This window comes from Marmota marmota, unplaced genomic scaffold, assembly GCF_001458135.2.
Source record: "Marmota marmota marmota unplaced genomic scaffold, marMar, whole genome shotgun sequence".
In the NCBI taxonomy this organism is placed as follows: Eukaryota; Metazoa; Chordata; class Mammalia; order Rodentia; family Sciuridae; genus Marmota; species Marmota marmota.
The window spans coordinates 5,454,508-5,480,465 of record NW_026000305.1 but is presented as its reverse complement, the minus strand read 5'-3'; the positions used below and the strand labels follow the sequence as shown (position 1 = coordinate 5,480,465).

Sequence of the window (25,958 nt, the reverse complement as noted above, 5' to 3'; positions counted from 1 at the left end):
GTGTGTGTATATATATATATATATATATATATATATATATATATATATATATATATATTTCCCTATGTACATATATGTTATACACACACATACACACACACATATATATGTAACAATTTGATTTTAAGTATAGGAAATACTTTGAAATAAAGCCTTCAAACATAGATATAATCACCAGAAAGTGTTTCTTTTTGATTTGGTGTGAGGAAAAAGGAAACATCAGAGAAATTTGTTATATTCTTCTCTTCCTTCTGTTGTTTCCAGAGTAGATAGCCACCATTTTTTTGGGGGTGGTACTGGGTTGAACCCATAATGCTTTACCATTGAACTACGTCCCTAGTCCTTTTTTATTTTTATTTTAGCTGAGTTGCTGAGGGTCTGCTTAAGTCCCAGTACTAGCTTTGAATTTGTGCTCATCTTGCCTCAGCCTCCAGGTTCACTGGGATTACAGGCCATCACTCACCACCAATGTTTCTTTAAAAGTAGTAGTGGGAGAATTTATATTGAATTGATGCTGAATTCAGAATTCAATTAATGAAAGGAAATAGAGAAAAGCAAATCAGGTAGGAAATGTAACTTTCAAGAAATTGAAAAGCAAAATATCATGTTGGTTGAATGTGCCATTCTTGAAAAGTATTAAACAGAATTTGTAAAATAAATACCTTGTGTGTGTTTTCAAATATATATCCAGGGGATTAAGTGAATGGGGTCTAGAGGCAGATCTGGAGACAGCTCTGCAGCTTACTGTCTTGAGCAGTTTATTTAATCTCCATAACTCCCTTATCGCTAGCATGGAGATAATAAGTGTTTCATAACAGTGGAAATGAGAGTTTGAGAAAAATACATAAAACAATTAGGATACATACTTATAAAGATTAAGCACTGAAGAAATATTAGTTATAATTTATATAAATAGATATATGTGGGTAAAAATTATAAACTAAGCTTGTTGAATGACATTTTTTAATCATTAATGACCTTAAGCCCATTAGACTCTAAGTGTATTTCATGGGTTTAATTTGAGTGGAGCAATATCAGAGAACTTGCAGTAACTTTAAGGAAAATTGTCAGTAAATTCCTACTGTTATTAAATAAGGGGAGGGGAAGTGTCTTGATTTGTTTCTAGGGATTGAACCAGAGCCTCTCCCCTTTGTGATTGTGGATTTTAGTAGGGCTGAAACTTGAACCCAGTTCTTTGCAGATCTCTGCCTCACCTACTATTTTTGTTTTTATATAGGGTAATCTTCTTTTCATTTCCAGGGTACATTTCAAGGGAAAATTAGTTTAAGGTTTAAGAACCTATGGTTCTATGCCCCAGAGTGTCAGATTACAAGATTTAGTTGTTTGTTGACTCGCCCTGTGCAAATCTATAGTTGACCTACAGGTTAGTTAGTGTGATTCCCACATTTCTCCTTTGGCATTATGACCCTTCTGGTTTTTAATGTGAGTCATTTTCTAGGATTTCTGCATTTAGGAAAAAAAAAAAACGTTTTACTACAGGTGGCAGAATTTCTGTTTTTATTGTAGATTCTGACTTCTGTGCAGATTATTTGAATGACTACCACTTTTCGCCACACCTACAGTAAAGAATTATTTTAAAATAATTTAGTATGGGGAACTAACTGGTTGTTGTTCATTTTGTGTACAATGTTCTCTCTATCCCTGTCCCTTGCTGCTCCTCTCCAAGTTGTTGTCTGAATATCTTTCCCCACAATGATAAAAAATAGAAATAAAAGCTTGTAGGAATGAAACCATTTTGGTGAATGGAAAAGTGTGTTAAAATACTCTTGAGGATGACTGGAAAGGCTTACTAGACAGGAGGATAAAATCATAATTTTGAAAATGTGGTGGATAGAATACAATAGTCAAAACATCCCTGAGTATAAAATATTATTTTTATTAATAACACTGCAGCACTTTAGAATCTATAAGGATCAAGTTTTTATTCTTAGCATTTAGCTCTTAGTGATTTACTGCCAACTAATGATTAGAAACTATCAATGTAATCTTATTTGAGTAGGAGAGATTAGACAATGTCAAAAATGATAAAGCCGGCAACTTGCTCTCAGCACACAAAAGGACATAGAAATTGTCACCTATTTTGAAAGCTAAATATTTGATAGTCTTAGAAATGTTATTGTATAAAACTTGGAAACTGGCATGCTTTTCATATTCTGTAACACAGTAAAGTACCTTGAGTAACAGAAATTCTGATTCTTCAATAATGTTTGTATGATTACCTTGCATTATAGTTAAATGCAAGTGCTATTCTCACACATTATTTTTCCTTCTTTAGAATTATCACTTGTGCTATGAGCATGAAACGTTATGTGGAAGCTAACATTTCTCAGAAGTCCCATACTACTATCAAGCATTTTATGAAGATGTGGAGCAGTGTTAGTGATACCCTTATCTTCATCTTCCTTGGTGTTTCTACCATTGGAAATAACCATGAATGGAATTGGCCTTACATTTGTTTCACTGTCTTTTTTTGTCTTATATGGAGAGCATCAGGTACGGTAAATGTTATTTACATAAAACTATGCTGACTAAACTTTGGATTGTGCTAGAAGCATGGAATTAAATATTTAAATATGCTTATTTTCTATAATTCTATAGGCAGACTATTATATATTTTCATTTATGTAGGAAGAATTTAATAGCAATATTAGGAAACAGGCTATGGAAATAGACTACCTCAATTAAAATCCTAGTTTTACCCTCGAGCCTTGTGGCTTTGACAAATTTATAAAATCATTCTAGGCCTTAGCTTCTTCAACTTTAAATTGCAAGTGGTGTTGATACTAACAAATTCTGCCAGCCATTATAAGAATTACATGAGCTAATCCAGTCAAAGAGGTTAGCAAAGAACCAGGTATATTAAAAGCTCTCAGTTTTTTTACTACTATTAGTTTTTTACTACTATTAACAATTAAAACTAATAGTAATTTTTTACTACTATTAACAATTGCTGCAGCTGCAGCAGTGAAGTTGAATATTATTAGTAATAATGATGTTATAATATGTAATAATATAACAAAATACAAATGCTCCAAGAAATACTACTAAGAATTTGTACCCAGTACTACTGCTATTGCTAGGATAAAAGCTGAGCAGTTTTTATGATTCTTTTCTGAGTGTTTACATCTGCCAGCCTCATCCCAAATTACAAAGAAAGGATAAAGTCACCTACAACTTTCGGCACTGTTGTTTTAACTTTTCATTCTTTCATGTACATATGTAGCACGCTGGTATCGTTTCATCAGTATTATTGAAGTACTGGCTATGGCTTGGGGAATGCTGAGTCTATATATATTCTTCATCTTTTACTCAAACTCTAGTGGAAGCTGAGTGACATCTAGTGTCCTCCCAAGTCCTACCTGATATATGACTTTACTGTTGGGTGAAACTAAATATTTCTCAGTTCAATTCTTATAGTAAAAAAATACCATTTGTACCAAGGTGAAATATGCATGTATAGTATATTTTTCATTCTAAAAAATCACACCTTCATTGCTAATTAAACTGAGATTTCTCTTTAATCTCATGGTTTACAGTCTTCATGGGAATTCAGTTTATACTTTATCATCTTTTCTTGACATTTATGTCTCCTCCTCCACAAATGAACAAAATCATTGCAGACTTTTTGTTGGAGGCTATGAAACTTACTTTAACAATACTGAGAGGCACATTAGGAAAATTGCTTAGGGTTTCAAGGATGAATAATAAGAGAGGTCAGGGTATGCTTTATTATCCATTAAAATGTGTGTAGGTTAGACATTAACAGTGAAATTATCAGGTGAATGTCATACAGGTTCATAGAAGGCTATTTATGGCTTAGTCTAGCCCACTGGAAAATCTCACTAGAGTTTTAAAATGTTCTTTAAAAAAAACCTACACAACTTTTAAGATAAAATCAGATTTAAAAAATCTACTTTGTGTCCATATGCTATGATAAAAACTCACAGGAAAGAGGATACCAAGGTTAATACCAAGGATAAGTGAGAATGTTTTGTTTTTTTTAAAAAAAATGTTAACACCTAGCAAAAAAGCTACAACTAGAGAAGAAGGTCAATATTTCTATAGGTTTGTATAAATTGATTTCTGTGAAAATTCAGAAGAAAAAAAATAGATCCTGTTTCCAATATTTTCTTATTTCTGAACTATAATATATAGATGATCACTGCATCTAGTATGAGGAAATACATAAATGCTTCTTACAACATAGTCAGTGAGGAATCTGTAATTACATAAGCCTGGCATCACAATTTGATTTAAGGCTGTGCCTATAAATGAATGGAAGAGGTAAGCTGTAGGCCATATTCTCTTTTCCCTTTGGAAATTAGCTATGTTAAATGTTATTTTTTCAAGTCTCTGAAATTACACATTAGTAGTTGGCACATCAGAATATTCTTATTCCTTTTGATTTGGGTGCCTATATGAGATCAGTAAAAATCAAAACTAAAACACCAGATTTCTGTCAATTTTGATTAGTTGAAGATAATCAACTAAGTTGACTTAATGTAGTTTGACTCAAAGTGTGCTAGATTACATGTCAACTTGGATAAAATTGTAATTTGGTTCAAAATGATTATAGTGTCATTATATTTGAGTACTGTCAATTTCAATACAGAATAAGAATGTATTATATAGATTTAGACATTTATTGGAATATCTAAATGTTCAAAAATAAGGGAGCGGTTAAAACAAACTACTAGAAAAATAATAATATAAACATAAACATAATCATGTGGATTTGGAAAGTTTTATTCTAAAGTATTAGCAATTGTTTTCTTAGAATGGGTGAGATTATGAGTATTATGTTCTTTCTTTGCATATTTTAATTTTTCTCTAAGAGTTCCTTCTGCTTTTGTAGTAACAAAATAGTGAATTAAAAGAGCTAAAAAGAATTCAACAATTTAAAAAAATTTACATTTTTCAAGTCTCTGGACTTTTGAGAGAATTTAGTTATTATTTTCATTATATCTATTCTAATGGCTTGACTATATTTTCATTTCACCATGTAAAAAATACTTAAATTTAATTCCAATGTTTTAAATAATAGAAATAGATAAATTTTTTGATCATCCACAAATGGTTGCAAATCAACCCTATGGCACCTTAAATTGCTATACTCAAAGGCAGAGAATCTGAGATTTTTTTTAACGTAAATCAATTTAGTCAGAACTGTCTGTCCAACAACTTATTTCAGCTCAAATTTTCCGTAAGAATCTGTGCTTTCCACTAACAGGGAGTGGGAAGACGGGAGAGATAGAGGAATTCTTGGGGACTGAATTGGATCAAATTGTATCCCATTCTTGTATAATTATGTCTGAATGAACTCCAATACTATGCATTAATGTAATGAATAATTAAAAATTTGCATAAAATAATCCCGATTTTCAGTACTCCTGTCAAGGGATCTTGTATTTTCTTTCTGGTCTTGAAATAAATTATTTGATAAACCTACTTACAGAAAAATGTTCAAGATGTACTGCATATTGAAAGGAGAGGGAAAAGGAGTGAAATATAACTCAAGTATAGTAGTATAATATGATCTGTGGGACATATGATTCACTTGGGTCTCAAATTGTATTAGTACATGATCTAATACTTCTATCTTCGCCAAGGTTAGATTTTGAGATGATAATGAAATGTGAGTAATTAAAAATTTTAGCTGAGGTTCTCAGAACCCTGGATCCTAGGTGGTTGTTAAAAAAAAAAACAACACCACCCTTATTGAAAGCCTTGAACTATATGGAATTATTGCACAGGTCACATTCTTTAGCTTTTAGTTCATAAGCTTGTATCTGATCAGTAGCATTTATAAGACTGAATAGAAATGTTACATTTTGTTTGTGGAGATTGCTTTTTTTGAAAAATATTTTCTAGTTGTTGATAGACTTTTTATTTTATTTATTTATATGTGGTGCTGAGAATCGAACCCAGTGCCTCACACATGCCAGGCAAGTGTTCTACCACTGAGCCACACAGCCCCAGCCCCTGGAGATTGCTTTTAAAGTGTACCCTAGAGAATCCTTGTGGGCCCAAGGAAAACAAGTATGGCTTAAATTCTAAAAACCAAGAATGATAAGAATAAAAAAAACAACAAAATAAATCAAAACAAAAATGCAACTATTTAAAGTAAACTCTCTGAATGTAATTTTATAAACTAAACCTCTAAGTTGCTTAATTAGTTTAAGATTTTAAATTATTGATCACAAGCCCTTAGAATTCTAAACTAGTTCAAAACCAATTTATTACAACATAATTTTAACATTATTTCTGCTGATTAATTAGCTCCTCTCCTCTTTTTATTGAAACATTTAGGAGTTCTTGTGTTGACTTTCTTCGTGAGCAAATGTCATATGAATACAGTGACCAGAAAGGACCAGTTTATTATAGCCTATGGGGGACTTAGGGGAGCAATCTGCTTCTCTCTTGTTTTCCTGCTTCCAGAATTTTCCAGAAAGAAGCTCTTCATTGCAGCAACTACAGTTGTTATCCTTTTTACTGTTTTTGTGCAGGTAAACAAACTACTAAAGTAGTGCAATTTGAAGTCTTCCACTCAGATAAAGAAAACAAAACAAAACAAAAACAAACAAAAAACAAAAAATTCAAAACCAACGTTCTCTATTAGGACCTTGAAATTAGGTATTATAGATTTAAGAGAGACAATTAAAATATGTGAAATAGCTTCTATCATAACTAAAGCTGGACTTTTACAGAATCTGAAGTGAAATTGATTTTAATTCAATAGGGGAAGAGGAGGATGCAGCATTTTTTTTTTCAAGTGGATGACAACCAATATTTAGCTACTTAAAATGGTAAGATTGGAGTTGAGGGCAGACAGGGATATAAATAAAATATTTTAAGATTTTAATTCTATGAAAATTCTGTTCTTAAATTACCCTTTGGCCATTTGCATATGATCATTTGTCTTAAATTCTAATATAATTTACTTTAGTTTTGCAAAATTATTATAAAGATTCTTAGAAAAAATGTATAAAAATATATTCATTTACTAAATGGTATTGTATATGATTATTTGGCAAATTGTATTTTTACTAGAATAATGACAGTGGATATTTCTCCATGTGTACATGTATGTGTGCTAGGGGTAAGACAAGTCAGGAAATTTGAGTTGAGTAGACTTCCCTTTAATTTTTCTTTAAGTTTTTTTTTAGTTGATACATATAAAACAATATATATAATATATATATATTATATATATATTATATATATATACATACATACATACATACAAGTTAGGTTTCAATACATACATTGTGAAATGTTTAAATCAAGTTAAACATATAAGTTTTCTCAAATATTTCTCAAATATTTAGTATTTGTTTATGGTAAAGATCTTTAAAGTCTTTTCTTACAGCTTTGTGAAATAAAAAGTACATTATTTTTTATCTATGGTCACCCAGCTGATGCAATAGCACAACAGAACTTCTTACTCTTAGTGAACTAAAATAGTACTCATTGGCCAAATTTTCCCAATCACTTCAACACTCCTATTTTCCCCAGCCTCTGATAATTACCATTCTATTCTCAGTTGCTATGAAAAAACTAGTTATTTTTTAAATTTATGTTAAGGTGCTGATGATTGAACCCAAAGTCTCATGGATGGTAGAAAAACTGCTCTACCACTGGACTAAACTTGCATCCCTGATATAAATATTTCTAGATTCCACATATGAGTGAGATCATATAGCACCTGTATTTCTGTACCTGTATTATTTCAGTTAACACAATAACTCTGGTTCCATCCATGTTGTTGCAAATTTCATTCTGTTTATGGCCAAATAGTATTCCATCATAAATATGTTCCACATTTTCTTTATCTGTTCATTTATGGACAAATAATTGGAGTGTTTCCATTTCTTGGCTATTGTAAATCATGCAGCAATTACCACAGGATGGAGATATTTCTTCAACAACATTTCATTCCCTTTGGAAGTGTATTCAGTAGTGGAATTGTGGGATTTCATGTTAATTAATTTTTTTAATTAATTAAGGAATCTCCATAATATTTTCCATAATAGCTTTACCAATTTCTATTTCCACCAACCCTTTTCTCCATATCCTCACCAGCATTTGTTACCTTTAGACGTTATGAGAATAGCTAATCAGAGTGATATTTCACTTTTTTTTTAATTTAAATGTCTCTGTGATTAGTGATGTTGAGCCCCCTTTTATATACCTATTGCCAAATTATATGTCCCACTTTGGGAAATATCTATTTGCATTTATTTCCCATTTTTAAATGGTTATTTGGTTTTTCAATATTGAGTTTTTGGACTTCTTTTTTATAATCTAGGTGTCAATTTCTTCTTGGCTGAAAGTATTTTCTCCATTCTATTGTTTGTCTCTTCACTCTTTTAAGTGTTACCTTTGATGTGCTAAGATTTTTAGTTTGAATTAATCCAATTTGTATAATCTTGGTAGTTTTTCTTGTGTTTTGGGTCTTATCCTAAAAATCTTGGCAAACTATATACCCTGAAGGGTTTCCCTTCTGTTTTCTTCTAGTGGTTTCTAGTTTCAGATCTTGCACTTAAATATTTAATTTATTTTGAGTTCATTTAGGTAAATAGTGAAATATAAAAGTCTAGTTTTATTCTTTTCATTGTGGATGTCCAATTTTTTTGCCAGCATCATTTGTTGAAAAGATTATCTTTCTCCTATGCCTGTTTTTAGAAACTTTGGGGAAAATCAATTCACTGTGGATTACGTCTGGATTCTTACTCTGTTCTCTTTGTTTATGTATCTATATGTATTTCAATATCATGTAATTTCAGTGACTACAACTTTGTAGTATATTTTGAACTCAAGTGGTATAATGCCTCCTGCTTAACCTTTTCCTCAGGATGGCTTTGGGTATTTGAAGTGTATTGAAATACTATATAAATGTTTGAGATTGTTATTTCTAGTTTTGTGAAGAATGCAAATAGTATTTCCATGGGATTGCATTAAATATGCAGATCATTTTGGGTTTTATGTGTTTAATATCAATATTTATTCCTCCAATCTATGAACAAAGGATATCCTTTTTGTGTTCTTTCCAATTTTTTTCATTAATGTCTTATGATACTTATTATGGAGAACTTCCACTTCTGCTTAAATTTATTTCTAAATATTATATTTTGTAGCTATTTTACATGAGATTGGTTTATTAGTTTCTATTTCAAATAATTTACGATTGGTATATAGCGACACTATCATTTTTGTATATTAATTTTGTATCATGCAACATTGATGAATTCATTTATTAATTCTAATAGTTATAATTTCAGTAGGTTTGTTGGAATTTTCTATATGTAGGATAACATAATCTATAATCAGTGATAGTTTGACTTCTTTTCCAACTTATATGCTCTCAGTTTCTTTCTTTTGCCTCATTGTTCAGGTTAGGACTTCTGCCACTGCATTCAATAAAAGTGATGAAGGTGGGCATCATTTTTTTGGTCACAATTTTAAGCAACTTTCAATTTTTCTTCATTTAGTAAGACATTAACAGTACACCTAATTTGTTCATTGATTTTATTATGAAGAGATGATGAACATTATAAGCTGAATTTTTTTCATCTATTGAGATGTTCATATCATTTTTTAAAAATTATTTGTTCTAATTAGTTATACATGACAATAGAATGCATTTTGATACATAATTACATAAATGAAGTATAACTTCTCATTCTTATGGTTGTACATGATGTAGGATTACATGGGTCATGTAATTATATATGCACATAGGATTATAATGTGCCATTCATTCTATTATCTTCTTACCCTCATACCCCTTCCCTTTGGTCATATGGTTTTTATTATTCATTATGATGATGTAGTATACCATGTTTATTGATTTACATATGCTAAATCATCCTTTCATCCCTAGGATGAATACTGCTTGATAATGGTGAACAATATTTCTAATATGTTGTTATATTGATTTTGTATCATGCAACATTGATGAATTCTTTCTTCACGATTCAATTTTGATAAAGTGTAGGTGTCCTGGAACTTGTCCATTTTTTTCTAGGTTGCCATATTTTGGTGTATAGTTCTTTAAAGATCCTTTGCATTTCTGTGGTGCTAGTTAAGTCTTCCATTTCATCTCTGACTTTGAGTCATTTCTCTTTTTCTTAGTTTAGCTAAGACTTGGTCAATATTATATTTTTGAAGAGCTAGCCCTTTGTTTCATTGATATTTTGTGTTAGATTTTAGCTTCTAGTGCATTTATTTCTAATGATATATTTTAAAAATGCTTCTATTGGTGAATTATAATTATACCTAATAATGGGGTTCATTGTGACATATTCATATGTGCACATAATGTAATGTATTCCATTTAATTCTCCAGCACTTCCCTTTTCCCTCCCTCCTCTCCTCCCTATCCCTTTATCCCTTTCCCCTAGTCAATTCCTCTCCCTTTTATTTTTATGAGATCCCCCCTCTTTTTCATTCCACATTTTTCTCTATCTTTTGCATGTGAGAAACATTCAACCCTTTTCTTTCTGAGTTTGGCTTACTTCACTTAGTATTATGTTTCTCTAGTTCCATGCCAGAAAATGACATGTTTTCATTCTTTTTGTGGCTGGGTAGAATTCCAGGGATGTTTATTCTCAGTGGAAGCTGGAGAGAAAAATAGAAAAAAAAAAAAAAAGGTGGAGATGGATCTCATCTAAATCAAAGGCAGATCAGTAGAAGAAATTTACCAAGAGTTGGGAGATGGGGAAGGAGTGGGGAAGTGCTGGGAGTGATACTGGCCAAATTATACTGTTACATTTTGTATTGTGTACATGTGCAAATATGTACTATCAAATCTCATTTGAGGAGGGAAGAAAATATGTACAACTATAATGCATTAATAAGCATATGGAAGAAAGAAACTGTACCCTTACACTCCATTTCTTTCCATACTTTGAATATTTAATATTCCATTTTACATTCTATATCCATCTATCTCTTAAAATTACTGGTGACAGAACCCAGGGATGCTTTACCACTGAGCTACATTCACAGCCTTTTTTATTTTACTTTGATACAGAGTCTCATAAATTTCCTAGGGCTGGTCTTAAACTTGGTATCCTCCTGCCTCATCTTATAGAGTAGCAGGGATAGCAGGCCTGCACACATATTAAGTTTGGTAATATTAATTTTAATTGCTATTTTAGATTTTTTAGTATAGATACTGACTTATTCACCATATTCACGATATTAGAACATTCTGAAATTTCCTATATGACTAATATTAACACTGAGTTTTCTACCTTTTTCTCCTTACTCATTATTGTTTCTTCTTCTTTTATTATTATTATTTTTTTCATTTGAAGAATTTCCTTTAGCATTTCTTGTAGGACAGCTATATTAAAGATACTCTCAGCTTGTGTTTAGCTAGGAAGGTCTTTATCTATTCTTAATTTTTAGAGGATGGTTTTGCTGGGTACAGTGTTCTTATTTGGCAGGTTTATTTTTTCTTAAGCATTATTAAAATCTCATGCCACTCTTTTGGCCCACAAGGCTTCTTTTCACATGTTTTCTCTCAGGTGGACCGAGGGACTTTGATAGTTGGTGTCTTTACTTTTGTAGCCTTGACAATATCTTTTAGAGCTAGATTATAAGCTATCTTGGGGTCGACTCTTTAGTGTTAAATCTGATTATTGACCTTTAACATTCTTGACTCTGGATATTTATATAATTTAGTCTTGGGAAGTTCTCTGTTATCATTTTTAATAAGATTTTTACACTTTTGCATTCTCAAATTACTCTTGAAACACTACAACCCAGATATTTTCTTTTAATACTCTCCCAATATGTTCCATTCTTTTTTCCCTCTTTGACAGTGAATGTTTGAATATCTCATCCTCAAGTTCACTGATTCTTTCTTCTGTTTGATCTATCTTGCTATTAATGCTTTCTATCATGTTTTTCATTTATCTGAGTACATTTTTTCCTAATAGATTTGATTTCTCTGTTAAATTTCTCTTTTAAACATTAAAATATTTTTACATGTTTTCCTCAAGTTCATTGAGTTCCCTTAAACTAGTTGTCTTAAACTCTCTGTGAGATCTCCCATATATTTCTATCTGGTCAATTTCTGTCAGCCATTTTAATGATTAGATGAGGTCATGGTTTCCTGAAAGTTCTTGAGGCTTTTTGGTGTACGATTATATTCAGGTTTTGAAGGATTAGATATTTGTTCCAGTCTTCCTAATCTGGCTTTGGTTGTGCCTGCCTCTCTGGAAATTTTAAGTTGGCTGCATAGTTTCCCTGAGTCTGTATTTACTTCCACTATTTCAGTAGTGCAGGTTCCCAGGTCTAGGTTTTACTGGAATTATCTCTTGGTTTGTTTTCACCATCTCATTACTAGAGGGTAATCCAAGCCTAGATTTATTCTTGTTTTACTTTTTTATTTGTTCTATTCAGATACACATGACAGTAGAATGTACTTTGACATATTATACATTCATGAAATATAACTTATTTTAAGTAGAATCTCATTCTTGTGGTTGTACATATTGTGGAGTTACACTGGTCATGTATTCTATATGAACCTAGGAAAGTTATGTCTGATTAATTCTACTGTCTTTCCTGTTCCCATCTCCCCTCCCTTACTTTCATACCCCTTCATCTTTTCCACTGAAGTAAAGGTTTATTTTTAATCCATAGTTGATATGTTTTTAAGGTGAGACTGGGGAGATTCTAGGAAGTGTAGTTCATCCCCATTTGCCTCTTGCTGGCATTGGAGTAGGACTAAAGATCTAGTTCACAGTTAGCCATCTAGTCAGGCACTGTGGAATTCTGGACAGAATCACTGTGGATGGACCAGCCCCATGCTGCTAACTTTGTCACAACTTGATCCCAAAGACCACTAAGGCCAGTGTAGCACTGGAGAAGTGTCAAGGCCTATAGTACTATGGGTTTCCTAATGCTGAAATGAACTCATAGCCACAAGAGTGCTTCAATCAGCTGCAGGTGATGATAACTAGAATAGAAGTCTGATGGATTGGGAACACGTCTTCACCTGGCACAGGTGCTATTCTAGTGGCTCCATCCACAGGCAGGCCTTGGTATTAGATTTGTTGGATTCTGACCATTGTTATGTTTCATCAGCCCAACATTAAGTTTCAGGGCAAAATCTTGTGTTTTCTACACTGTACTACCCCCAGAAAATGGGGTCTTAACACCATGAAATGATGCTCAATATTGGAATAGTATAAGTGAATTCATTCCTTTTGCCATATGAGCTGATGCTGGATACAACTTGAATCTTACAACCACAATGACCTGCACTGTCTCAGAAGTGCAGCAAAGATCACAACACAGCTACTGGTGATATAGGCCAAAACCTAGGTCCATTCCACTAGGACACAGGTCTCTGCCTAGTGCAGGCATAGTTCTAGCTCAATCTGCAAGCACTAATCCTGTAATAGCTGTGCTGCCAAAATGGGGACGGGTGGTAGTCGGTCGCTTTGCCACCAAGGCTTATCCTAAGATGAATTGTACTTTAGTCTTACTGCAGTAGGGATCTGCAGCATTGGGGAAGGTGTGTGTGCATGCTTCAGATCCATTAAAAATCTTGCAATGAATGATGTAGGACAAAACTCAAGTCTGTCCCATCAGTGAGCAGGTCTCCACCTGATCCCGGGGCCAGTCTAGACATCCATCAACAATGTCCTGTGTACAGGACCTTTGATTTCTACCCAATGCTGGTCTCACTCTGGAGGGTTTGGTACTGGGTTTAAAGACTAAGGCCTTGGCTTAATTCCCTCTCCCTCCCTCAAATGGGAGCTCTCCTCTCTACGTTGTGCTACTTAAACTTTGGTGAGGGGCAATATGGGAACTCCTGCCTTATTTCTTTCTTCAATATGTGTATTTTCTCTGTTTTATTATACTAAAAAACAGGCACTGTGATTTTTCAGCTGATTTAATTAGCTCTTAAGAAGACAGTTTAGTATAAAAATTGCAATACAACTAGATGTGTCTCTTTGGAGACAATTGCCAGAGTATCTTAGTTGCTATCTTGCTCTGTCCACCCAACTTCCCTTCAAAAATAATTATTCCTCTAAAATGAATGAAACAAATTCCTAGTTATTAAAGTTTTGGTAGGGAACTTGGGATTGAACTCAGGGCCACTCAATCACTGAGACACATCCCCAGCCCTATTAATATTTTAATTGAAGACAGGGTCTCACTGAGTTGCTTAGTGTCTCACCATTGCTGAGGCTGGCTTTGAAATTGTGATCCACATGTCTCAACCTCCTGAGCTTCTGGGATTACAGGACAATTTTTAAGTAAATATTTTAAAACTTAACATTTTTTCTCATTTTAAAATAATGATTTGTATTAAACTAGTACCCTCAAACTTATTTTTTTAAGGCAACACTTGGCCTTCAATTAAATGAATGTGTCAGGTAGTAAAATATCACTTCAAAATGCAAAGCCAGGTTATTGATTTAATTTCCATTTCCCCAACCTTTCAAAATTCTCTGATTATAATTTGTCCATAACACTCATATTCTCCTCTAATTTTATATTTCAAATGCATTCCACTCTCAGTTACCTTATCAGTTTACATTTACAGTTTCCCTATTACTGAAAATAATTCGTTTATTCATTTTAAGACTTGAGCAGGCAATTCTTTTATTCATTTTAAGACTTGATGAGGTTCACATGTTTTGAATAGATAATGATTGCAATCAAAGAGACATTGTGCAATAGAGAATCTTTCATGTCTTTACACTACCATCTAGTGGTTAAAATATTTGCAGAAAATTTCATTTTGTTTACGAATCAAAGCCCATCAACAGAAAATTTGTTCTGTGTTTTATTCTACATATTGGTGCTTGATGAATTGTCATGATGTGCTTTAATAGTGCCAAGTCCACCATCAGAATATTTCTTTTGAATTTTTGTCTCTGATGTATTGGAAAATACTCTGTAAACATTTATTTATTTTATCCTTGATTCTTCTTCTAGTAAGAAACAGAACAAGAGTTCAAATTAGAGAAGCTTATTTTTCCTCCCAATACTGGTGATTGAACCCAGGGCTTGGCACATGGCAAGGTTTGTCCCTAACTCAGAAGAGCTGAGTTCTAATCACAACTTCATTTCTGACTAGTCTTCTAATTTTATACGTCATTGTTTATTCAATATCCTCAAAATAGAAACATTATACAAGGTCTGTATTTCAGGGTTGCATTATTATAAAGATTAAATAATGACAATGGTAATATAAATTTTAAAGAATTTTACATTTATAAGTTATTATTTTTTATTATTCTTGTGACTGAGTGAACTCTAGAAAATTTTCTTAATTGAGGTCTGGATTATGTTCTTATTCTTTCACAAATTCATTCCTGCTGAAGCTTCCAGGGACCTCTGTATTTTTAAGTTAGGTTACTTTCTTTTTTTCTTAATATTATGTAACTTGACAGCAGAGATTCTTTCATTCTGGGCAATTTTGAGTCTTCTTTGCAAGTTGATTCTCTTCTACTGGAGCTCTAAATGTTAGAATTCTCCAGAATTAGGTACTGATTATTCTATTATCACTAGACACTTTTTTGTTAGGTGACATTCATTCTAATAACTTCAAACACAAAATAAATTCTGATAACTTCCAAATGTCTGTTTCTGGACCATACATCTATGCTGAGGTCCAGATATGTATCTTATACTACTATTAAACAACTTGAATTTGATGTCTCCATCCATATGTATTCTCTCTCTGTCTCTCAGCAAATGGCACTGACATCCACTGAGTAACTAGTCAGAAATGTAGTTGCATCTTTGATTCATTCCTTTCTTATTTCTCCCATTGTGTCCTGTGGTTTCTAATATTTAAATATATTTTCAATGTTTTTTTTTTATTTTTAAAAATGTCCAAGCATACAAGATTATGTTAATAATTTTGATTTATGAGAGGCTAGAATTATCTCATAAATTCTTACCACAATTTTCAAATTGTGGTAAGAACACTTAAAATTATCTATCCTCTTAACAAATGTTTAAGTACTTAATACAGTATTGTTAATTGTAGGCAAAATCTTGTACATCAGATCTCTAAAATTCATTTATTTTGAAATATATTTATCAATCCAGTCTCTGATAGCTACCATTCTGCTCTCTCCTTCCATGATTGATTGTTCTGTGACTATGCTAATTTCACTTAGCGTATTGCCCTCCCAGTTTTTCTGTATCATCAGATATGGAAGGATTTCCTTCTATTTTAAGGCCAGAAAAAATTAATATATATGTATACACAGTACCACAATTTCTTTATCTATTCATCCTTTGATGGATATTTGTGTTTTTTCTATGTTAGTTATTGTGAATGATGTTGCTATGAAGATGGAAATGTAGATATCTCATTGAGATCCTGATTTCATTTCTTTTTGCATCTATAACCAGAAGGGAGAATTCTGGGTTATATGGTAGTGTTAGTGTTTAATTTTATGAGTCATTTACAATGATAATTCCCATAGAAGTTGCGCCATTTCAATTACCACCAATAGCGTATCTACAAGGGTTTCAATTTTTCCATGTGAATTTCCAATTTCACGTTGTCTTTTACTATTTTGATAATAAACATAACAGTATGAAGTNCATTTATTGATTGGGTTATTTGGTTTTTTGTTTTTTTTTTTTTTTTTTTTTTTTGGTGTTTAGCTTTTTGAGCTCTTTATATACCCTAGAGATTAGTACTCTATCTGATGTGGGAGGGGTAAAAATTTGCTCCCAGGATGTAGGCTCTCTATTCATCTCACAGATTCTTTTGCTGAGAAGAAACTTTTTAGTTTGAGTCCATCCCATTTATTGATTCTTGATTTTAATTCTTTTGGTATAGGAGTCTTATTTGGGGCCTAATCCCACATGATGGAGATTAGGGCCTACTTTTTCTTATGAGATGCAGGGTCTCTGGTTTTATTCCTAAGTCTTTGATCCATTTTGAGTTGAGTTTTTTGCATGGTGAGAGATAGGTATTTAATTTCATTTTGTTGCATATGGATTTCCAGTTTTCCCAGCACCATTTGTTGAAGAGGCTATCTTTTCTCCAATGCATGTTTTTTGAACCTTTGTCTAATATGAGATAATTGTAATTTTGTGGGTTAGTCTTTGTGTCCTCTATTCTATACCATTGGCCTACCCGTCTGTTTTGGTGCCAATACCATGCTGTTTTTGTTACTATTGCTCTGTAGTATAGTTTAAGGTCTGATATAGTGATGCCACCAGGTTCACTCTTCTTGCTAAGAATTGTTTTAGCTATTCTGGGTCTCTTATTTTTCCAGATGAATTTTATAACTGCTTTTTCTATTTCTATGAGGAATGTCATTGGGATTTTGATTGGAATTACATTAAATCTGTATAGTGCTTTTGGTCATATAGTCATTTTGATAATATTAATTCAGCTTATCTAACAGCAAGGTAGATCTTTCCATCTTCGAAGATCTTTTTTGACTTCTTTCTTTATGTTCTGTAATTTTTATTATATAAATCGTTCACCTCTTTCATTAATTTTGAAATATTTTTTGAGGCTATTGTAAATAGGGTAGTTTTTCTTGTTTCTCTTTCTGAGGATTTGTCACTTATATACATAAATGCCTTTACTTTATGGGTATTGATTTTATATTCTGCTACTTTGCTAAATTCATTTACTAGTTCTCAAAGTTTTCTGGTGGAACTTTTAGGGTCTTCTAGGCATAGAATCATATCTTCAGCAAATAGTGTCAATTTGAGTTTTTCTTTTCCTATGTGTATTCCTTTAATTTTTTTCCTATGTGTATCCCTTTAATTTCTTTTGTCTGTCTAATTGCTCTGGCCAGTGTTTCCTTAATTTTTGAAAGACAGATTTTCCAGGTAAAAGTATTATTAGTGGGAAGCTTATTTTTTTTTCTTTTAGCCCTTTGTGTCATTCATCTACCTCCTCCTGGCATGTGAAAACTCTGCTGATGAATCCACTGATAATCTTATGGGGGCTCCCTTATATACAATGAGTAACTTCCTGTTTTCAAATTTCTCTCACTTTGACTTTTAAAATTTGACTGTAATTTGTGAGTGTAGATCTCTGTGGGTTCATCCCTCTTGGAATTGTTTTTGTTTAATGCATCTGGATCTCCATTTCCCTCCCTAAATTTGAGATGTTGTCTGCCATTATTTAAATAAGATACCCACCATTCATATTCTCTCTTTTTCTGTTTCTGTCTCTCATATCATTCTGGTAATTTCATATTGTCCACTTGATCATGCCTCATGAATTCCATTACTTTCCTTTACTCTTTTTCATTTTTTTGTTAGTCTAGGTAAATTCAAATGACCTGTCTTTTAGTTTACTAATCCATTGTTCTACGTGATCAAGTCTGCTGTTGGTGTGGAGCTTTGCCAGTTTTGGGAGGAGTTGACACAAATTGTTCTTCTTACCAATTTCCATGTGATTATTCTCAGTTTTGTGCTCGTTTAGAATATTGTAAATTCTTAACTGGATTCTGAACTTCTCATAAGAATATTTCAGTTCGTATATCATTGTTAAATTGCTGTTTCTGTTGGGGAATGAGGATATGCCCTTCCTATTTGCCATCTCACTGCCATCACTCTTATTATACTTTGAATAGCTGTGAAACTACCATTCAACATTAAAAATGGAATATAATAATATCTTAAGTGATTTTCCCCTATTCTATCTCTTGCCTCTTCATATCACACATGAACAATATCCTGAATGTATCATTTAACATTTTCTTGTCTTTTAAGTACCAATTTTGAAATATCATAGACAAATATACATAAATAATATAATGTGTAGTTTTTCAACTTTATAGAAACATATGTGTGTGTGTGTTACACGTTGTATTTTGGATTTTTTGGTTTAACATTATATTACTGATATTTATTTATATTGTTCTGAATTGTTGTAGTTCATTTATTTTCTCTTCTCTATAATTTTGCATTTTGTGATTATATAACACTTTATTTATTCTCATTTCAATTGGTATTTGTGATTTCTTTCCTTCTTTTTTTTCCTTTTACAAATGGTGCATCCATAAATGTCCCTATATGTGACTCTCTCTTTTTTTTTTTTTGGTACCAGGGATTTGACTCAGAGGCACTCAGCCACTGAGCCACATCCCTAGTCCTATTTTGTATTTTATTCAGAAACAGGGTCTCACTGAATTGCTCAGTGCCTTGCTGTTGCTTAGGCTGGCTTTGAGCTTGCGATTCTCCTGCTTCAGCCTCCTGAGACAATGGGATTACAGGCATGTGCCCCCAGTGCCAGGTGATGTGTCTCCTTGTTTAATCCATATTCACATGCTGTTTTTCATTCCCATTGTCACCATTCTAAAGTTACTTATCATCTCCTTCCTGAACTGCCTTAAAATGTTCATTATTTCTTTCATAGTTCAATCCATGGATCAAAACACAATTTTCATTATTTACCTTCCAAAAGTATTTTTATTCTTTCTTTTGGAATTTTTAATAAAATCTAAATCTCTTAGTGGCTAAATTGGAACCAGTATGACTCATTTCTACCTCTGAAACCTCATGTTTTTGAGCAACTCTCCATCTTATCCACTGTAATTTATAGCCTTTAATTTCTTCAAACATGAGGAACTTTTTCCCTGTCTTGAGTCTATCAGAGATGTGATTTCTCCACCTAGAATAATCTCTCCTAATTCCATGAATGTGTGGTTTCCTCTTATTCTTTAAGCCTTAGGCAATTATTTGCCTCCGCAGAGAAACCTTCTCAGACCATTATATCTAAGTGGATTCCCAACTCCCTTTTTTCCGTATCACTTTACCCCAGGTTTTTTTTCTTCCTAGTTTCTGTCTGTCTGTCTATCTATCCATCTATCCATCCATCCATCCATCTATCTTCTTATATTTACTTGTTTTTTTTCTCCTCTTTGTGATGTTTGTCTTCTCTACTAAACTGTAAATTCCATGAATGCAAACCATATTTATGCTTTTCTCAATACTACATACTCAGCATCTAATACACTGCCTAAACAAAATGAAATGTGCATGAACATCTGTGAAAAAGTAAATGTTTAAATAGTTAATGTAGTTTATATGCAGGGGTAAATAAGATATCAATGCATATCATAATTATATATATATATTTTATATATATATATATATATATATATAATCTTGATCTCTAAATACTCCATTTAGTCAGATTTGCTAGTTACTACAGATATTCTCATGTATTGAATGTATATTTGTATATATATACATTATATGTATAAATATACTTATATGATATAGGTTCTTAGCTGCAGTTTACAGTTTCAAATGGAAAATATCAAATGCATTAAGTTGGGTGTATAAGGAGATCTCAAAATCTTGTTGGTTTACCATTTTAATATTCATAAGCTCATAAGCATCAATTTTGATCTATTCCTGGTAGACTGAATGGTGTAAATTGTTAGGTCAGTGAAGATGGAGAGTAGTGTAGATGAGTTTAAAAATGCAAATGTGAAGTCAGCCTTTTAAAAGACCAGGTCATAGTCAGATCTACTTACATTGAGGAGCTTTTTGTCTGTAATAAGCATGATTAAAAAGGATGTGTTTTTTTAATTCCATTGTACTATAAGTTTTCAAATGTCAGAATGAATTAGTGGAATACCAGAACTCAAAGATTATGTAAAAAGCAGGAATTACATTAAATTACTTATGGAAGCCATATGAATAAGATGATCCCCTGACTTTGGGTAATTCAGAAGCAAATTGCAAAACAACAACAACAAAAAATTCATAGTTCCAAGTCAGAAAGGAAGCTCTTTGGGTGATATTTCTTTTTTAAAAACACAGGGGCACAGTAAGGTATTTCTGTCATTTAAAGGAGCTGAAAAGCTGATAAAGGGCTAGGACTCCTTAAGTATCTAAGATTCAACCTTAACATTAATGGAAATTACTGCATTTTTTCAATGTTTTTAAGATGAAAGTAGCAACTTTATGAAGATGCATTTCAAAAATGCATTGGAAATGACTAAGTAGTACAAAAGCTCATTTGAAAGCAATAGGTTTTGTTTTCTATTACCAACGATTTCCCCAGTCACCTCAGGGTTTTGACACTGGGTTTTATATCTGTTCTTTAAAATTCTTGTTCCTCCATTAGTCTCTGGAGAAAATATCAATTCTTTCTTAACTACAATTTGATTTTAGAAACCAAAACAAAACTTTGTTTTGGACAATATTTAGCATTCCATTTTCTTTCTTTACTCTGTTATTCTTATTTTTGCTTTATCCTTGACATGGAAGGTGAAGAAGCAAACATCACTCACCCTTGCTGTTAGTTCATTTAATGGCATTGTTATGAATGTGTTCAAAATCTTCAAAATTGGTATTTTATCTAATATATTTCTATATTAAGGCACTAATATGTTCCTAAAATCAGATATTAAGTGAATGTAGACTATGGATCCAGTTAAGGATTTGAGAATCAATGTTAATGTTCACATTGGGACTCTCAAAATGATATACTAGGGAGTGAAATGTCCTTAATAATAAATTATGGATAAATAGAATTCATCAGCCCAATCCTTACCCCTGCTTTTAAATGGTAATCTCTGACAGTTAAGGACTGTCAAACTATTCTGGTAGAAGTAGAAGTATATTTGTTAGATATAAGCTGTTAGTGTAACTTTTTTTCCATTTCCTTAGATCTTATTAGGATAAGTGCAATTCAAATAAATATTTACTTCTGTTTTCTAAAAGCCAGATTAGAAGATTCATAATGAATCTTTATTATAAGTGGTGGCCAATTGGTTCTCTTCATAGTATATTTTTCTGTTTTAACTAGAACACACAATTGTATGGCATAATAGTAAAGTGCTTTTACTGCTATTTTAGTTTGTCATTTATGTTGCTTAATATTTTTGATGTATTCAAAAAAATATTTGTTGTTTAACATTTATTTTCTGGGTAGCATGCAGAATGCTTGGGCTACAGTAGTAGACAGAGGAAACACTGAGCTGAACTTCTCCAAGCTTATCATCTAATCAGTATAATTATTTAAAAATATTAAGTATAAGACTTCTGGAACTTTGGACTTTACTTCATCATTACTAATGGCAGAGGTGGAAATATGTTAATTTACTATGAATATTTTTATTAACACATTGCAATTGTATGTTACTTATAGTGTACAATGTGATGACTTATTCTGTTTTGTTAGCAAATTATAATCATACATAATAGTGGAGTTAATTTTACATATCCTTCCATGCAAATAACAGAATTTGCTCCATTTCATTTCCTAGTATTTCCCTTCTTTCCTCTCCTCCATTCTCCTGACCCTCTTCCTCTCCTCTACTGGTCTCACTTCTATTTATTTGTTTTAAATGGTGGATTATAATTATATATAAAAGTAGAATTCATTTGATATATTCCTTCATACACATAAAAATTGGATGTTTTGATTGATGTATACTTTGGGTAATGATTGAATTAGGGTGGTTAGCATATCCATCACTTTTGAAGTTAATCATTATGTTGATACACTCAAAATCATTTCTTCTAGCTGTTTTGAGATAAATAATACATTATTGCTAAGTATATTCACTCTACTCTGCCATAGAAAACCAGAGTTTATTCCTTCTATCTGTAGTATTAAATTTGTTGATCATCCTCTCTCCATTCCTCCTCCCTGATACTATCCCTCGTCTCTGGTAACCACTATTCTATTTTCAATTTCTATGTGATAATTTTTTTTAGATTCCAAATGAGTGAGATCATGTGGTATTAGTCTTTCTGTGTTTTGCTATTTTACTTAATATAACTGTCTTCATATCTATTTGTGTTATCATAAATTACAGGATTACATATTTTAATGGTTGAATAATATTCCATTGTATGTATGTAATACCTTTCTTTATTCATTCATCTGTTGATGGAAATATAATTTAATGAATACCCTTGCTATCATGAATAGGGCTAAAATGTCATTCTTCATGGAAATAGAAAAAAAATCTTAATATTCCTATTGAACCACAAAGATGCCAAATAACTAAAGCAATCTTGAACAAAAAGAACAAAGCTGGGGGCATCACAAAATATACAAGAAAGTTATAATAACTTAAATATTATGGAATAAATATAAAAATGGACACACACAGATCAATGGAACACAATATGCTTATTTTTATAAGTGATCAACAATGGGATAATCACATTCAAAAACATGATAGAGTGTCTCTCAGCTCCAATATCTAACAATTCAATTTTGGTCATAAAACCCTTTTATTAAGTGACCTATATTTGCATTTTATTAAGTGACCTATATTTCCCATTGACCTCTGTGAAAAAAGAAGCACTGATTTTCTCTCAGGTATTATTTTAGGCCCAATCATTACTCTTTTTTTTTGTTTATTTTTTTAGTTGTAGGTGGACACAATACCTTTGTTTTATTTATTTATTCATTTTTATGTGGTGCTGAGGATTGAACCCAGGGCCTCGCATGTGCTATGCAAGCACTCTACCGCTAAGCCACTACCCCAGCGCCCCTCAATCATTACTCTTAATATTCTAAATTCCCTTCATTTTGGCCAGAAATAGAAGATAGACTTGTGTATCCATGCACACACATGAACACATAAACATACACACAAATACATCAAGAATATATTCAAGCACTAATTTTATGTCAAAGTGTTGCACAGGAAAGTTTTCCTGTCCTCAGTTTTTGTGTCTTTTTTTTTTTTTTTGGAACAATTTAGACAAGACACACACAGTTTTAAGTAACATAAAATGGAACTTTAATTAATAAAGAGAAAATATGAAAGTGCACCATCAGATGGGAGAGACTAGTTGCCCCAAAGAAGATTAACCCCTGGTCTCTTTGTGAGCTAAGCTGTAGTGAGTGATAAGGAAGTTTTCCACAATCTTTACTTCCCAGATCCACTTATTCTATTTTATTCATTACTAATATATGCTGATCATCTAGGGGTGACTTTTGGTCACTAATCAGCCTGATTTTCCTTAGAGGGCCTTGTATCTTATTTTCCAAGGGGCTCAGAATTTTGTGACAGCTTATCATGGGCCACCATATGATTAGTATTGTTAGTGTAAGGTTTTGTTCAAGATGTTTTAACAGTTAGACCATTTTAAGCAGACATTTCCCTGTTCCCTGGTTCTTAGCCTCTGACTTTATCAATATTTGTAATAGATAAAAGAAATGGTTTATAGAACCGAGATCAGGCAATAGTCATGAAATAGCTGTTTTGACAGATTTTGTGGTGACACTGAGGCAGGACTGTTGATTAACTGCTTTATCCACTAGCCTTTTAATATTTTGATGTACCTTTACCAGACTGATTAATATTTTGATGTACCTTTACCAGACTGAATGCTTTAAAAACAGCATTCTTCTTGAAAATATAGACAAATGTGATCCTGACTTACAGTTAAGGAATCTTCCATTTTGGAGAATAACTGTTACTAGATAGTGCAACTGTTCCTGTAGCTACTAATTAATTAATTGAAAGGATTTAAATCTTTTCCAACTTTTTACAGGTGTTTTGCTATTCCCACACACCAGAGGCTATGACATTCTTTGTTTCATCAACTCAGTTTCTGACCATTCCATTCCCATCTCTCCTGGGTATGGAGGGCTAGGTGAGGAAGAATAGTATTGGGACATACCATGACAGTGGCAGGTGTAGGTTTTGGTTTTTCTGGAGGAGGAGTCATAGGCAGCTTATCTCCCAGTCTTGGAGGGAACATGTTTAGGTCTGCCATAAAATCTGGGTCAAGCCAGCATTGTTGGTATAGCTATTTATCTTCCTTCAGTTTGGAAAAGATCTGTACTTCCCCTTTTTGTCTTCCTGTTCGCAGAAAAGGTCTAACTGCAAGAAGGTGTATGTGTTAAGGTTCACATTAAGGGGCCATTATTAATGACTCCCAAGCTTGATGTTGATGTCAAGCACTGTTATAAAAAAATGAACCCCTTTTTCTTGAGTATCTCAGGGTCAAATTTACTTCAGTCATTGAAGATACAGCTCAGTAGAGAATGAGAGGAACTAACATGAAATTTTTTATTTGTCAAAAGAGAGAGTGGGGCTGGGGATGTGGCTCAAGCGGTAGTGCGCTCGCCTGGCATGCGTGTGGCCCGGGTTCGATCCTCAGCACCAAATACAAAGATGTTGTGTCTGCCGAAAACTAAAACAATAAATATTAAAATTCTCTCTCTCTCTCTAAAAAAAAGAGAGAGTGATCACAGAATCTTCAGGTGAGTGGGCATATCTGAATTAAGCTCAGTGTCTCTTGGGTTGGAGACCAACCTGGGCATCCCCATCAATGTCTCCTAAGTGAGGTTCAGACTAATGGTCACTCTTACTATTGCCTCCATTCCATGTTCTAAAATCATATAACTAGGCCATGAGGCACCCATCCTCTTTCTCTATCTCATAATTCTATCAGTCCGTCCTGGAGGCCCTGCTGACCTAGCTGGTGAAGAGCGGGAGTTGGGGCTATTTTTTTCCTCATAGCTTGCTAGTCATGTATCCCATGACAGTAAATAATAACTCTTAAGTGAGATAGAAATGGAATAAATTGATAACTAGCATTAGGGATTGTCATCCTCAAACAAATGGTGTCTGAGTAGCCAGCAATTTGAGAAGTAGGAAGCCTTAGTCTATTTCCACTACCAGGGCTTAAAAACATGAGATAACAGAAATTCATACAAAGCTACTGCAGGGAAGGAGTTAATTTTTTTCCTTAGTGAGCCAGGAACCATCTATGGTGGAATTGCCATGTCACATAGCAAGAAATTAGCTCCAAGAAGAACAAACACTAAACTTCCTTTGGCCTCTCCTGCTGCCATTTGAAATAAACTACAAATAACTATATTCTGTAAGCTAATGCTTTGGGAGGTCAATGTGATGAGAGAGAGAGGGAGAGAGAGAGGGAGAGGGCGAGGGAGGGAGGGAAGGCGGGAGGGAGGGAGAGAGAGA

The 25,958-nt window shown here is 32.8% G+C and overlaps 1 protein-coding gene across 1 annotated transcript in view; it reads left to right on the top strand.

Moving 5' to 3' along the window:
- The window catches only part of LOC107156043 (sodium/hydrogen exchanger 2-like), a 53,554-nt gene that overhangs the window by 17,380 nt on the left and 10,216 nt on the right, over window positions 1-25,958 (top strand). Inside the window, exons 4-5 of the mRNA XM_015502099.1 lie at window positions 2,297-2,514; window positions 6,331-6,527. Coding sequence (XP_015357585.1) covers window positions 2,297-2,514; window positions 6,331-6,527 — 415 coding nt within the window. The remainder of the gene's footprint in view (window positions 1-2,296; window positions 2,515-6,330; window positions 6,528-25,958) is intronic.